General features: G+C 35.7%; 2 protein-coding genes across 4 annotated transcripts; one reads left to right on the top strand and one right to left on the bottom strand.

Annotated features, from left to right (window-relative positions):
- The first annotated feature begins 520 nt into the window (after positions 1–520).
- Positions 521–6,155, top strand: LOC143450181 (calcium-binding protein 39-like). 2 transcript variants are annotated; one of them, XM_076950623.1, is made up of 8 exons: positions 521–713; positions 3,590–3,754; positions 3,858–3,976; positions 4,178–4,346; positions 4,547–4,672; positions 5,094–5,237; positions 5,535–5,684; positions 5,865–6,155. In XM_076950623.1, exons 2-8 carry the CDS (start codon positions 3,620–3,622, stop codon positions 5,883–5,885), a joined length of 864 nt encoding a protein of 287 aa, XP_076806738.1. In that variant the 5' UTR covers positions 521–713; positions 3,590–3,619; the 3' UTR covers positions 5,886–6,155. The 2 variants fall into 2 exon arrangements, with proteins under 2 accessions (XP_076806738.1, XP_076806737.1); XM_076950622.1 differs by lacking the exon at positions 521–713 and adding an exon at positions 725–2,203.
- Positions 6,143–9,966, bottom strand: LOC143450180 (toll-like receptor 7). Of its 2 annotated transcripts, none has more exons than XM_076950620.1 (2): positions 6,949–9,966; positions 6,143–6,861 (listed from the first exon to the last, which is right to left on the bottom strand). In XM_076950620.1, exons 1-2 carry the CDS (start codon positions 9,933–9,935, stop codon positions 6,612–6,614), a joined length of 3,237 nt encoding a protein of 1,078 aa, XP_076806735.1. In that variant the 5' UTR covers positions 9,936–9,966; the 3' UTR covers positions 6,143–6,611. The 2 variants fall into 2 exon arrangements, with proteins under 2 accessions (XP_076806735.1, XP_076806736.1); XM_076950621.1 differs by having other exon boundaries at positions 6,653–6,880.
- Between the last annotated feature and the right edge of the window lie 5,342 nt (positions 9,967–15,308).

Genomic DNA, 15,308 nt, shown 5'->3' with positions numbered 1-15,308 from the left:
TTATTATGTCACAAAGCAAAGTTAACTAAAAATTACACTAGACTTAGCGGTAGGAAGAGGCCTTTTAGCTGATAATGTCCGTAAAAAGTTGAAATTTTCATTTTCACAACACGTGTAAAATATTTCAAATTAAACTTAACTTACTAGATGCAAAATTTCTGTACATTAGAGCACTTTTTAGAATTATTCTCGGACACAGATTTCGACACCGAAATGGCGGACCCATGGAAACCCTAGCCTAGCTTATACAGAATTTTATCTCTATGATTTATTATAAAACAAAATTCATACAGAACAACATTCTCCCAAACATGTAATAAAAATTAAATATTTTTTAAGTATTTCGTCAACACATTCCCTATAAATCATTAAAAAATTCTGATTGCTTAATAAAACAAATATAAGCTATATCTCTATTACTGGATTAGGAATTTGAACTGCGATTGCATATTAGGGGAATTACCTACCAATGATTTTTTTTTTTTTTTTTTTTATTCTTTCTTCATTAATTAAAATCAACTAATTGCGCTATTGCTGGACGACATAACAAAAACCAGTTATGGTGTTTATTTGCAAAATGTATGGTATCTATTAAGTCCATTTAATAAGACTTCATTCATCGCTACACTTTAGGTTTAACGTGAAGAAAAAATGGGCTTGCCAAGTTGCCATACATAGGTTGATATTTTCATCAATTACCTGCAGGCACGACAGTAAGTAGCAATGGAATCTAGCAATTACAATTCGTAGCTATATGACCTACTTCCTGTACATTTTCGATGAAAATTTCAAGGAAAACAACAAAATTGAAACGGAAATATGTTAGTTTTATTGTTTCCATAGACTGACTACAAAATCATTTAAATGTATAGCAGACTGTCAACGGGTCTAGTACACAGCAAAGGCATCCTGTGATTGTGCACTTGTGTACTAGACTTGTCGGAACTTGCGCAAAGGCTAGGCCTAGCTTGGTACTTATAAGTTTTGTTTATTATGATATACCTTTTATATAACCTGTAATGAAATGGTTGTTTATTCAACCTTAACCTGTAAGGGCGACCACTTCACTTACAATGTTTGTTCGTAGAATTGTTTATTGCGCTCGATGATATATGAGTCTCACAATTGTTACACAAGCATCACAACTGTATATACTGATTATATTGAAGCTTCTTTGAACAAATACATCCAGATAAAACATTGGGACAGCTACATAATAAAGTCGACCACTTTCTAGGGTTGACTTAGTAGACTGTAACGCATTGCACAGCTATGAATAATAACACACGCAATATATGCACGCACAATAACCGGGAAGCAATCGATTACGTCACGCAGTGTTATGCTTCGCTGATTCGATAGATGAGAATTCTATGTCTTACACCAGGGATGTCCAACCTTTTATTACAGTGGGCCGCAATGTCACTTGAAATAATTCAATGGGCCGCAGAACCTATTACATTTCAAGAAAATGGGTGCATAAAGTACATACTTTTGGAGTAAAAATTACCAGCGGGCCGCACAAAAATCTCACGCGGGCCGCAGGTTGGACATCCCTGTCTTACACAATCTTCCATTACATTAATTCATAATATTATCACAAACCTTTTTACCGTACCGTACCCTTTTTTAAAAGTGGTTTCTGTATAAGATTTTTTGTCTTCCTCTCCCCCTCCTTTTGCTCCCGATTTTTGTTTCCTTTTTTTTCCTCACGTGCCATGTATTTTTTTGATTTCGATGACAGCGGACGTTTCCCTCTGATGCCTAGTGGTACATTTGTACATAATTACTGTAAAATGTAAAACAATGGACATACGCCAAAGTTATTTCATCTCGACCAGATGTCTTGAAATTTGGAGACATGCTGATGTTAAACAAACTAACATTGAAAGAAACAGCCGTACGACAATGTGTCGATATGAAGATGAAAAGATAAAGCATGTACATATGGTTCAAATCTGTTTCTGTCAAGTAATGTCCTCTTTCAGGTTTAACAAGCTAAGTCCTGGCTGAAATATATTGATTCAAGTACAACATTAACTCTACTTGTTCTCAATACATATACTGCACAGTCAGACTCTTTTTTGGAACTATTGAAAATGTCAATCATGTCAGCAAGACCCCACAGGAGATTGTAAACGATCTTAATTCAGCTATTAAGGTTTTGTCCGACCAGCAAGCAAGCAAAGAAAAAATGGAAAAGGTAGAGGTTTTATTTTTGTTTATGCATATAATAATTCATTGTTAAATGTTTTTAGAAAGGCTTGACTTGGCAAACGTTTATCACAAAGGCCCAAATTTTCACTTCATTAGCAAACGAAGTCCCAACATCACATGTGAAATATACTCAGCCTAATGCAGTGAATATTACAATCTAACTAATAATTTCAATATATTTTTCTCTTTTTTGCAGCAGACATTAATTTTTGTTGAAGCTATTAAGATAACATCAATTACATTTTATTAATCTAGTTACGTACTTTCCATAGATTGTAGCGATATGCGGTAACCGATAATTAACAGATGAAAATACACTCGCGCTACTGATTTTAAATTGCATTCCGGCCTTGAAACTAAAACGTACCTTGGTTTGTTGGAGTGTGGTTTGAAATCCCCCAAGCTGACTATAGCAATTAATTCTGACCAACTTACATTTAACATGTTAATTATGAGATACAAAATTTAGGTTCAGCGTTCACATTTTGTTTAAAATTATTGTTTTATCGTTACTGATAAAGTAACATTACATTTTACTTGAAGGCCCACATTTTTCTGACCACTGGTCTAGAGCTTGGTGGTTCAAGCCTGCAGCTTATGTGCTACATTACCACGACTATATCAAATTGAGCAACTAATAAAAAAAGCTCTTGCTTATGCCAGTTGCTAAATTTGTTTAATTCTGATGTAGTTTATATAAAATATCTTTTGTGGTTTTGACTTGTGACTTTGTGATTCGGCAAAGTAAAGAAAAACGTATATAATCATAGGTGTACAAATCTAAACATTTTTCTATTGGTATAAAAATGCAGCCGCCTTGAAGCACGTTTGCGGACGACCGGTTAATCACGACAACATGATGTATTTAGTTGTTGTTATGTATAACATATCTTTGGCAATTCATGTGAAGAACCGATAAAGTACCAAAAACTTTGTCGTCTTATTTTTTAATGGGAATTCTCTGACTGTTTTGGCTGATAAAAATTGTGTTCTGTGAAATTTAAGAATCGAGATGTAGTTCATGGTACCCTACAAATGCACTGAAATGGTATCACCATGCAAGAGGTGAAGTGACAGAGATAAACTGTTAGTCACATTGTCAATAGTTTGAGCTTAACCAATAACATTGAATAAATTGAAGCAAACACCAAGACTATTTGGTTTGGATGTGATTTAATTTAGGATTTAATAAACAGCTTAGATTCTTGCATTAGGAAAACTTTCGTTTTTAGGTTAAAAAAATAATCGCCCTAGTAATAAGCTATGAACCCATGTTGACAGTTCATTTTTCCTGTTGTGACAGTATCTGATGTTGTTCTTGTCCTGCTATAAAACTTCTTACAAAATTGTAATTGTTGTTTCTTGCTTCCAGGCTCAGCAAGACCTGAAAGAGAACCTGGTCATGATGAAATCGATTTTGTGTGGATCTGAGCAACACCAACCACAGCCAGAACTTGTTGCCCAGATATCCGAGAGAACATACAGAAGTGATGTCATGGTCGACATTGTGGTCAACTTATCTCTTGTCAATTTAGAGGTTGTGCACAATGTACTCCCGAAGAATTTAATGAGATCTTGAAATGTGTGGGACCGAAATAGGTCTTTGATTGCAAACATCTTAATGATTTTAACTTTATCAGGGAAGAAATGATTTCGCTCAAGTATTTCTCGCCTTGTTAAAGCGAGAGGCTAAAGGCAGACTCCCCACCATCGAATATTTGACAACTACAGAGAACATAATTGTATCCTTAGTTGAAGGGTGGGTTATTTGCATGCAATGTAAAAACACGATTGTGGTAATACATGTTAATATTGAAAAAGATTTGTCTTATTCCAATTCAAAGGAAACAATTTTAATTTTACTTAATGTGAGAAAATATTGTCTGGTTGCAGATTTTTCTGGAATAAAACTAAACAGATTCTACTAAGAATGATTCCTTAAAGTTTATGTTTTTTCCAGATACGAAAGCCCAGACATTGCCCTATTCTGTGGTAAACTGTTAAGGGAATGCATTCAATATGAACCCCTCGCAAACATCATTTTTGAAGATAACCAATTTTTTAAGTTCTTTGAATATGTTGAGATGTCTAATTCTGAAATCGCTTCAGACGCCTTTGCCACCTTTAAGGTTAGTTTGTTCATGACGAATGTTTTTATTGCAATTCTAAGCAAAACTGAATTTATCATAATAAATATTATTACTTGATCAATGTCATGAAGGTTATTGAAATCAAAAACATTGTTGAAGTTAGGCGAATACCATGTAAAATTTTTGATAATTTTAAATATGCTTCTCTGTGTTTGCATAATTCTTCTTGTTTCACGTAGGACCTGCTGACAAGACATAGAACTGTTTGCTCTGAATTCTTGAGTGACAACTTCGACCGAGTATTTCAGGCTTACAATCGCTTGCTTGAGTCAGAAAACTGCCTGTTGAGGTGCCAGTCACTTAAGGTTAGTTTGATTATGTCACCTGAAGTTGGTGTGCTTACACATATGGTTTGTGCAGGGTAACTTTTGTTAGTTCATCGATAAACCATTTGATTCTATTTTATGTTTAAATTTATTTGTGCCGTGTTTATTTGAATTTTTCCTGCAAACAGTTTTATCATCGATCGACAGAAATCTGAAAATGATTGTTTGAACATGGCTTTGATTATTTATTTCTAATAAAACTTGTGTTAAGCACATATAGGCTAACTAAATTTATTGTTTCTCGATTTTGCCTGTGAAATAGTTTTATGTTTTTTTTGTGAATGTGGTTGAGACAAAGCCGCATGTACTAAAATTCATTTAATTCTTCTAAATTTATGTTCACATATTGGTAAAATCTTTCTGTTGTTATGAAAGCGAGTTTTAAATCCATTTACAACAGCTACTGGCTGAACTGTTTGGTCAACAAGCGTATATCACGGTTATGATGTCATACGTCGGCAAACCTGAGAACCTTCAGCTAATTATGAACAATCTCCGAGCCGAGAACCTAAGCCTCCAATTCGAAGCGTTCAATGTTTTCAAGGTAAGATATGTTTTGTTTCAAGCCCAATCGTAGCATTGAAGTTATCGGTCCGATGATGAGGTCATAATGATGAATGTGACTGTAACAATTGAAATCAGTAACAAAATATTTATTGAATGTTGTAATCTGACGTTAACTCATAAATATCTGTGTAAATCAGAGATCTTTTCCTTTTCCAGTGTTTGACATCCCTTGAATTAAAAGCAAGCCGTTACGACCTACCTAGCATTGCCATTGTTGTAAGTTAGGTTTCTATGTTGTAATGTCCTGGTCTAACCTCGTGTCTGTCTCTTGCAGTTCTTTGTTGGAAATCCGAACAAAACAAAACCAGTTCTTGATATATTTTTGAAAAATCAAGAAAATCTTGTGGATTTTCTTTCCACTTTCCAAAACGATAGATCGGACGATGAACAGTTCCATTATGAGAAAATTTTCCTCATAGAACAGGTCAGTAAATTCATGTGAAGAATGTTTCTTTCATAAGGAACGAATCAAAGCATTTTTTTTAAACGCTGCTAAGTCTTAAATCTTCTCTCGGATAAAAGAATTAGGAAGGCGAAATATTACATTACATTGTTTGGAATATACTATGTTTGCAAATAAGTGAAGAATATTTTTATCTTTCAGATAAAAGAATTGAGTGGTTAAGATGTTACAAATATAACCAGGATAATGTGCACTTAGTCAGTGGAAATCTTCTCCAAAATATCTGAATGCTTCTGCTTTCAAACCTGTTGCATTTCATAGCAAGCCTCATCCGACTGCAAGTTAATCACTTATATGGCTTTGTCTTGTGCTAACTATTAACCCATTTAAGAACTAACATTAGCGCTTTGATTGAACTGTATTTTTTGCTAACACCTGATTTGTGAATTAGCTGCTCATTAAAATTTACTTTTATAACATATTTACCTCCCTGTTCAACTCTAAATTATAACAAACTGCATACTTCAAAATAGTTGAAGTCACTTCATAACTTCTGTTTAATTTGCCAAATACTATAAAACATTTTACATGTTAATGAATGAAATGAGCACTTTAATATAAAATACTTTTAAAATAATATTTAATAAAAATATATTCATCAAAGTTTAAATGATCAAAAATCACTGCAACTTAAATGTTTGTTGCGCCAGTTTGACTACAATGACTGTACAATTACAAATCAGCAAAATGCAAATAATATAATCCAACTAAAAGCCTTAACAATAAAACACAGGATGCAAAATCACAAAACAATGCTATTAAAAACATGGCAGACATATGTTATGCATCAATAAAGTTTTTCGAATTTTGTTGTTGCTCACAAAAATATGTTCAAGTTGGTTAAAACGTTGAAATGCGTTGCCACCAAATGAACTCAATAGTGTTGCGTCACTTTCCGTTCTCAAGAAGTTTCCTATCCAGTGCTGTGCTGCTCGCGAAAGCAGTTCGCAGTGTTTCAAAGAACATAACTTCGTCGTCATTTTTTTGGTCGAATCTCAGGAAGTTGTAAAACTTTCGGTTGAAAGTTCGTTGAATTAATTCTGGAACGCGAGCTGCTTCTTCACCATGCCACTCCACTAATATCAGTTGATCTCTTCCAGCAGAATGTTGAAGTTCTTGAAGCGCCGACAATAAAAATCTGAAAAGTAAACAAATTACTATCACATTTATAAGGACCTTTATGCACACATTTGAAAAGCTTTTCCAGAAATTTTGACATATTCACCTGCAATTTGGAGAATTGCAAAAAATTCCAGAAAATATGACGATTGTTTTCCGACATTTCCTGACAAGTTGAAGAAGATTTTCAATTGAAAACGCACCAGCATCGATATCGCGACCTGCTAAGAGAAGTTCAATGGAAGGGTTCCCGTTAATCATTCCAGGTACCAGTTTATCATCCACCCAATCACCCAGTTCATCATTGCTGTGGTCAAAGAATACAAAAGCTTTCTTGCCTTCCATTGTAGAATATCTTGAAGAAACATCGCTTGGTTTCAATGCTTGAACCCTGAAATATTCATTGACTTTCCGAAATATAAATCTCTTGAACCATTTGCTATAACCAACACTGCCGCATAACATGAATAATACAAAGAATATTGTGAATGCGATTGTGTACTTGAGATGTGTCTGCAAATCACACGATGTGTTAAATCCATATCGAGACACCGGGCGGCCACGCAAATTCAGCGGGGAATGGCACGCCACACACCCGCCATAATATTGGTCAATGTTCGAAGTGCATTCTGGATAAAAGCCAGGAAGTTCGGTGTTGTCACTTGCGTCAGAAATATACCAACGATAAAATTCCTGCCACTCATGACAGAAACAATCGAGTTCGTTCCATCTTATGTCCAAATACTGAAGTGAATTCAACACATCTTTGCCGAAAATACTTGAGTCCAGTTGATTTATGAAGTTGTGACTGAGATCAAGGGTTTCAAGATTTATATGTGAAAAGAATCCCAGTTGAATAAATCTGATTTTGTTATGGGCAATAGTTAGTTTCTTCAAATGAACAAGAAATGATAAATTTCCTTTAAACTCAATAATATTGTTATAATCCAAACCTAAGAAACTTAAATTCTTCGTGGCTTTTAAGGGTGTAGATGGGAATGTTGCCAAGTTGTTATGACTCAAGTCCAACGTTTCAAGATGATTTAAACCTTCAAACCATTTTTCTGGAACAGTTTTTGGTACGTGGCAATCATTAAGCACAAGATGTCTGAGCTCAGGCAAAAAAGCAAAAATGCCTCGTTCTATGAATGTATAAGCGATGTGATTATGCGCAATATTCAGTTTTATCACTGGATTTAACTCACATTGGTGTCGCGCGTCCCAGTCCAATAACAGTGAAGCGAGGGACGCCCCCGGCAATTCAAACCGCAGCTTAATTTCAGCCAATGGATTCAAATGACACAAAAATGAAAAAAGAGCATCTCTGGTTTTATGTTCATTGATGAAGTCAATCTGACGAAGACTGGACAAGCTGCTGAAAGTGAAAGGATCAATTCTGTTAATAGGATTATGGGACAGGTCGATGCTGCACAAATTTATCAGGTGTCTCAAATCATCTGATCTTATCGCTTTTAGTTGGTTTTGTGATAAATCAAGAATAGTTGTCATTGATAAGAGAAGTTCCTTTTTTCCGGAAATTGCAGTAATTTCGTTGTTTGAATAGTCAAGTAAACCGGTCTTGTTGCATTTCAAGTCCAACGGTCCAATAAATGTTTTTTCAAATCGATGTTTAAGAAAACGATCAAGAAACGCGAATTGGTCTCCAAATACTTTTCTTTTCAACGTTAAAAATTTGTCCTGAACTAAAATACTTCTAGAGAAGGTGAAGAGGTTGTTCGAGGCTCGGATGGATTTAAGATGACGTAATCCAGACCATGCATCGGAGGAAATGTGATGAACATTGCAGTAGGAGATATCGATTGTGGATAGATGAGTTAAGTTTGATAAATTAGCAAATGATTGATTGTCGATTTCATGGAATTGCACGGAACATTCAACCTCGTGGTATTCTTTTGTTTTAGTTCCAAATATTATTGTTTCAAGAGAAGACAGAGAAGCTAAAGCTTTTCCCAAGCGAAGTGATTTCATTGGCTTTGCTGGTTTATTTAAATTCATATTATTAAAGGAAAAATCAACATATCGTAGTTTACTTAAATTAAATAGATATTTCGGTTCGAATATTGTCGTTTTTAAACAATTACCAGATATGTCAAGAATTTCAAGATTTTTGTTTTTTCGAAATATCCCATTTGGTAAGAATTCGAAAAAATTCCAGGAGAGGTTGAGATATCTCAAGTGTATGAGTGGATCAAACACATATTTGTCCAAAACAAGGGCTTCAACAACAGTGGAACCCAAAAGAGACAAATCTAAAACTTGTAAATTCGGTGCGTTCATGAAATCATCTTTTTTCAAGCGAGGTACTGCGTTTAACGCAAACGAGAAATACTTTAGATGATCTCCAAGTAAGTTTTTTGGGACCTTTTTCCAGTTGTTATTTATTAAATTAAGCGCTATTAGATTAGATGACAATGGTTTTGTTAAGGTGAAGTTTCTCGGGCAAATGTTGTAACCAGTATGACGAAAACAATTGGATTCAGCGAACAGAATCTGTAACCTTGGTAATGCTCGAAGTTGTGCAGTTACGTCAGGAAGCAACGTAACACTTATGTCTAAGCCACCGATCGAAAGCGGTAGTTGCCGTGGAAACTCACGAAGGATGTTACCACAGACATCTAACCACTTCAAATGCACAAGATGATGTAATGCACCGGGCTCAATATAGAGATCTCCATTGCACGGGGGGAGTGTTTCACCCATATCTAGAGCAAGGCAGTTCCTAGCTAAACCTAACAAACTTACGTTTGGATAAAAAGCAAAATCATTTGCTTTAACTCGTCTTATCACATTGCCATCTAGGTTCAATGCTTCCACGTTAGTTGGCAAATTTCGAGGAACCTCTGTCAGTCCTCGCCGTGAACAATCAACGTAAACGAAATTGCGATCAAGCCAATGTGTGGATTTCACAAGAAAGTTCAATTCGGCAACTTCTTCCAGTGAAGACCACGAATACATGTCAACGAAATCTCTTCCACGGATTCGTTTTACTTCATGACAAGGGTTCAGTGGATTTCTTGAAGTTCCGCCAGAAAACAGGAGAAATTTCAGCAACAAAATAAACAACCAGCCCATGTTTTATGAAGTATAAATGTCACTTTGCTTGCTTGCTGCAAATTAAAAAAGTAGAAACAATGCCTATGTCAGTTTCAAAGAAAATTGTGAAACATTTTATGGACTTCTCAAAGTTTGCAAAATTTTTTACTGTATCTTTTTTCTGCTATGTTAATGTTATCTCGCAATTATATACAGCACCCTACAAACAATGCTCCACTGCTGCTGTACTGAACTGACAGCTAATATCTTATACTTTTTGCTAAAACTCAAGCATCCTTTTAAGAAAATGTTACTTGATGTAGTAAATCACAATTTATTTGCTTGTTTCAGATAATAATCAGTCGTTCCTGACCCATGAAAAATGAAATAAAAACGGTCCGTTTTGAATATAACTGCGCTTTCTGATGATTTTACTTCTCACCTAACTTCGATTTTCCTAATTTTTTTTTCTGGACAAATTTACTCGTTTATTTGTTGTTCCCATCTTTTCCAGCAGAAACCGGATGTTTTCATGATGACGAAATATGAAAACGTTTCATTCACATTAGGACAAATGTTATAAATTGCTCAACGTAATCACATAAGCAATTAGAAAATCGAAACGTGACTGGTATGCGTGACGGCGGGTTGTTCGTATTTAGGATCGAAACAAGTTGTGAAACACAAAATGCATTAGCAAACTTGTTTTTAATCAAAAAGTATTCACACGTCACAGTTTAGGATTTAAATGAATTTGAACTATTTTCGATTGTCAAATTTTTAGGTTGACATTTATTTTTACCGTACTGCAATGTGCTGGATAATATCTTCCACGTTTTAAGCCCTTTTGGAGCTTTGACACTTTTCCCCGTTCATTGATTGTAGCAAGATTCCCGGGCCGTTTTTTTATGAATGTTTCGAAACATATGGCAGAGAGTGTTGCCTGTGCGAGTTCACAAAAGAACCAGGGCGAATTGTTCGTGCCCCAGAAGAAATCTACTGTAATGTCGCCAGCAGATGTTATAAACTGGCTGCAATTTTCACCTCGGTGTGACGACATCCTTCACCTTCAAGACCATGTGAAATTAGTCAACTAAGGTTACAACAACGTAGGTTTAAAATGAAACGGTGTTACGACAATATGACATCTGACGATTACTCAGAAGTAGCGAACTGAAACGTTTGCGCATGACGAAAGCATTGATAAAACTTAAAACTGACGTCAGTGCCGATATAATCATAAAGATTAATTGCCGAATGGGTAGAGAGGTATTGCGTTTTGAATTCAATTGCCTTCAACCTATTGCTATGGCCTGTGACGTATTTTCTTTGTTGGGTTCTCATCTGCATAATGGCTTATATAAGCATGAGTAGAAAAATTCAACTTTCTAACACAGAAGTAATCGAGCGTTCCAACCTTTGTTTGTCTGACATGTCTACTTTTCGAGCGAATTATTTTGATGTCTACTCACTATGTTTCATAAATTGCTATTGTTTGAATAATTCAGTTGTTTGCAGCAACAGGCCGCTTAATCAGCAAGAAATTGCCGCAACAGCAGATTTGTAAGTCAATCAATCATTTTTATTTTTCGTCAAAAGCGCGGTGGGGACGAAAAACTAAAGTCAGTTGCTGCTGGCGCGCGCCAATGAACGGGAAAAAGCGACAAAACCGAATAGGCTTACAATGTGATCATAGATAATTAAGGTAATAATATAATAGTTGCTAGTAACTAGCACGTCCACTTAACCCATAATTAAGCGAAATTAAACAAACGATCAGGTGGTTCATAAATGATTGAAAATGGCTTCAATACTGTACATCAGTGGATGGGAAAACAACCAACTCGGGATTGTCACGTCTTGAGTGACACATTTGTGGAAATGACAGTGAAAAAGTGCTGCATTATGTAGATGACAATCCAGATATAACATCCTGGTGTTACATTCCTTTCCTTCGACCAATCATTAAAGTATGATTGCAGATGAAATTCCCTGGCAGGCTACAGTCAGACCTGAAGTCAATAACTATAGTGTCATATGCTGCGATTCAAGTCACATCAGAGGGCTCGAAGATGACGTTGAGAAATCATTCCAACTGGCTCGGATGGGTTCCTTGAGAAATATTCTAGATCAGATAGGCTTTGATTCAAGGTTGGCATCAGCAAGACGTTCACTAACGGGAAGAAGCCTTTGTTGCAATTTATACCATTTTCTTCGCACAGTCAAGTGGTTTATAATAATCATACATCTCCAGGAACTCAGATATGAAATTGTTTCAAGTTCACCTAAAGACATCTAAGCAATTTGAGCAAATTTTAGTAATTAATTCTCAGACGGGAATTTTAGAGTTTAGACTCTGGACCATGCTAATAAAAACTTTTTCGGGTGCATGCTCTCATACTCCTTAAATTTACTGCAGCAATCTTCACACAGCGGGCTTTAAGGTATAATCTCCCACGCTTACCGTAGTTATTACATCATTGGTGATTCCGTATTTATCAATACTTCGCGCACTGTTCGTCGTTGCGTGGAATTTTCTCCAATTCGTGTTTCCTGTATAGCCTATTTTTGGCGCTAGCAGTTTGTCAATCAATTACATATTGAATTTGATGTTGGTTGAAATGGAGTAGTTATGTGCGATAGGCCTATATGGTTTTCAGATTTCTTTTCCCCATAGTTCTACGTCACAGTCATAAGTCACATATAGCATCATCGGTATAAATGACGTAGTTGAACAATCTGGCTAAGTTTCAGTACCAGGTTTCTCAAGCTTCAGTATATTTTCTCCGATTATTGTCAGGAAATTTGTACCAAATTTATCCTCGAATTGTTGTGACCAGTTTCCGATGTGTGTGATTATTGCTGTAGTACGTATATACATATTTGTACATTCTGTCAGTATAATCATTCTATTTGAATAAGATGTTCATTCATGAAGTTGTTCTGATTCCGGTAAGTCTATAGTTATCAAGAATTCTGTAAGGTGTGCTTAAAATACAACCATTGAAAGAAAAGTTTCTGAGTGGAATTAAGATCTATCAGTCATCTTGTGATGTACGGTGCATATTATACCACACAGATGGAAAATAATATATACTTCCTGGTTTGAGAAATCTACTTTGCGAAGCGTTGCGTTACGTGTCGCCTATGCATGACTTCCTGTGTATCGTTATAAATCGTGACGTGAGTTATTCTTTCATTCATAGCTATTCATTGCGTCACAGTCTACGAAGTCAACCCTAGAAAGTGGTCGACTTTATTATGTGGCTGTCCCATTGTTTTATCTTGATGTATTCGTTCAATGAAGCTTCAAATATAATCAGAATATACAGTTGTCATTGTTGTGTAACCTTTGTAGTGAAGTGGGTAAACCTTACAGGTTAAGGTACCATATACCACTTTTCATTACAATCTTATTATAAGCGCAACCTGATCACAATTGAAAGTTGACGCTGACGTTTCAATATCGTCTGGATTGATTTGCTAATTTCTACATCAACAGATGAACCTGGCTGTGAAAAGATATTAACGACTGGAGAATCTAGACTCACTATATAGGCTAGTCGGTTCACTTACTTACCAAGTTTATAAACATTGTTATGGTTAGATGATCTGGACACTTGTGACCAGCAACTCAACTTACTCAAGTTGATTACAAGCTTGTCACAATCCATTACAATTTCATCTTTACAGAGGTATTTCAACCATTCTGAACTATAAACGACTTGTTAAAAATGTCATTTTTTGAAGTGAAATCTTGATAAATTAAAACAAGATCGCACCAAATTTGGATGAAAGTTTGAATATTCTTCGGAGATTAAGTCATTCTAGACCTGCGACCATGTCATATTCTCCATTTTATGAGCACAATCAAAATAAAATCCGCTTTTGTTGGTTATAGCCTAGGCCTACTTTGCGATTAAACAACTGCAACGCGTCATCCTTTTTATCTGCGGCACTGCATATATGCAAATAGCATGTAACCCGGGATTCCTTTATGGGGAGATGGTGGTGTGGATTGCTTTTAGGTTGGCCTAAAGCCAAGACTAATAGTCTTACTGTTTGACTCCGAGATAATTGTCTTTGACTCCGTTGCGTTTACTGTCTCTATAATGTTTCTTCAAATCAACACCAACTTCATAAAGTCTAATTGTTATATTGTCCGAATAGGTTGTATCAAATTAGAAACATTTACACCATCTTTCCACATTTAAACATCGCTATAACTCGAATTCAGTAATGATTCCAATTCCGAATAATTCAGCAATAACTTCAATTCAGCAGAACAAAAGAAATAGCTAAGAGAAGAGAGGTACTAGCCAGTCCTGAAGGGACAAACCCTAAAAGACTAGCCAGCCCGAGCCAGAGCAGCCGATTTGAACCAAGCTTAACCTTTTATATCATACACCTCAACCAATCAGCTAACGCCATGTTATATTTATCATTGCTACGTATATATGTGTAATATCTATTATTCTACGTCATCCAAACATTTCATCAAGTACACTTCAAACTTTACGCCGTAAATACAAGGTACTTGAAATACTTATATCTGCGTCAAATATGTCGGTTTAGAATTCCTTGTTTGAATAAGAGCTTAGCACGAACTACGCAGCTTTGCAAACATTACATTATCTAAACTGGAGAAAATACAAAAACTCATGCAAAATGCCAATTTGTATAAATTATTGCAATTATTATCACGAACGCCACACCTTATTGGAACTGACTGATATCCCTAAATAACGTGTCCTTCACATCAAAGACTAAACTCAGCCTTTCCAAACCCTCAACATAACAAGCGAACGAAAAATGTGTTACATTAGGTACGAGTGGTTGAAAAACGCGAATCGCTCAGGCTGCAAAAGTAAGAAATTTGCCGAACGCAGGCTACTTGTCCACTATTCTGTTCCCCATCGCGATTCAAACCGATTGATTGCTCTCTTCTGACGACGTCGCCTTCAGGTATGGTACATTTTATTCGTATGACGTCATCATTGGTGTTGTGTTCTAATGGTGGCAGGACGCCAACTACCATGCAAGTACTCGTGATTCGTATTTTTACAGCAAACCAACTTTCAGATTGAAAAATTATTTTTCCGGTATTCTTTGTGGCAAATATTCCTTGGCTTAAATTCAAGTTGTTTTTTGAATTTTACAGCTATGAATTATAATCAAGTGGCGCTTGGGAATCTGGGAAGCGTTTATTTTTTGTCACGTGATAACACATGTTTTTGTTTGGTTAGTTTGACCAATGTTTTGGAATGGTAACATTATGCGGTGGCATGAGAATCTCTATCTTTGGGTTAAGAAGTTTTTTTAACTAGCATAGGCTATGATTCATAATCGCTGTAGCTCCGTTTACCGACTTAGCGCCTAGCGGTTGTGCAAGTTTCGATTGGTAAACGCATA

This window comes from Clavelina lepadiformis, chromosome 3 (assembly GCF_947623445.1).
Source record: "Clavelina lepadiformis chromosome 3, kaClaLepa1.1, whole genome shotgun sequence".
Lineage (NCBI taxonomy): Eukaryota > Metazoa > Chordata > Ascidiacea > Aplousobranchia > Clavelinidae > Clavelina > Clavelina lepadiformis.
This window is presented reverse-complemented; position numbering and strand designations above follow the sequence as displayed.

What these genes read in the sequence shown, in the direction of transcription:
- LOC143450181 (XM_076950622.1), top strand. An exon ending in AAGCGTTCAATGTTTTCAAG is followed by an intron (nt 5,238 to 5,534) that starts GTAAGATATGTT and finishes TGTCTCTTGCAG; the next exon opens with TTCTTTGTTGGAAATCCGAA. An exon ending in AAATTTTCCTCATAGAACAG is followed by an intron (nt 5,685 to 5,864) that starts GTCAGTAAATTC and finishes TTTATCTTTCAG; the next exon opens with ATAAAAGAATTGAGTGGTTA.
- LOC143450180 (XM_076950620.1), bottom strand. Translation starts at nt 9,935, where the DNA reads ATGGGCTGGTTGTTTATTTTGTTGCTGAAATTTCTCCTGTTTTCTGGC. An exon ending in TGCAATTCTCCAAATTGCAG is followed by an intron (nt 6,862 to 6,948) that starts GTGAATATGTCA and finishes TTTACTTTTCAG; the next exon opens with ATTTTTATTGTCGGCGCTTC.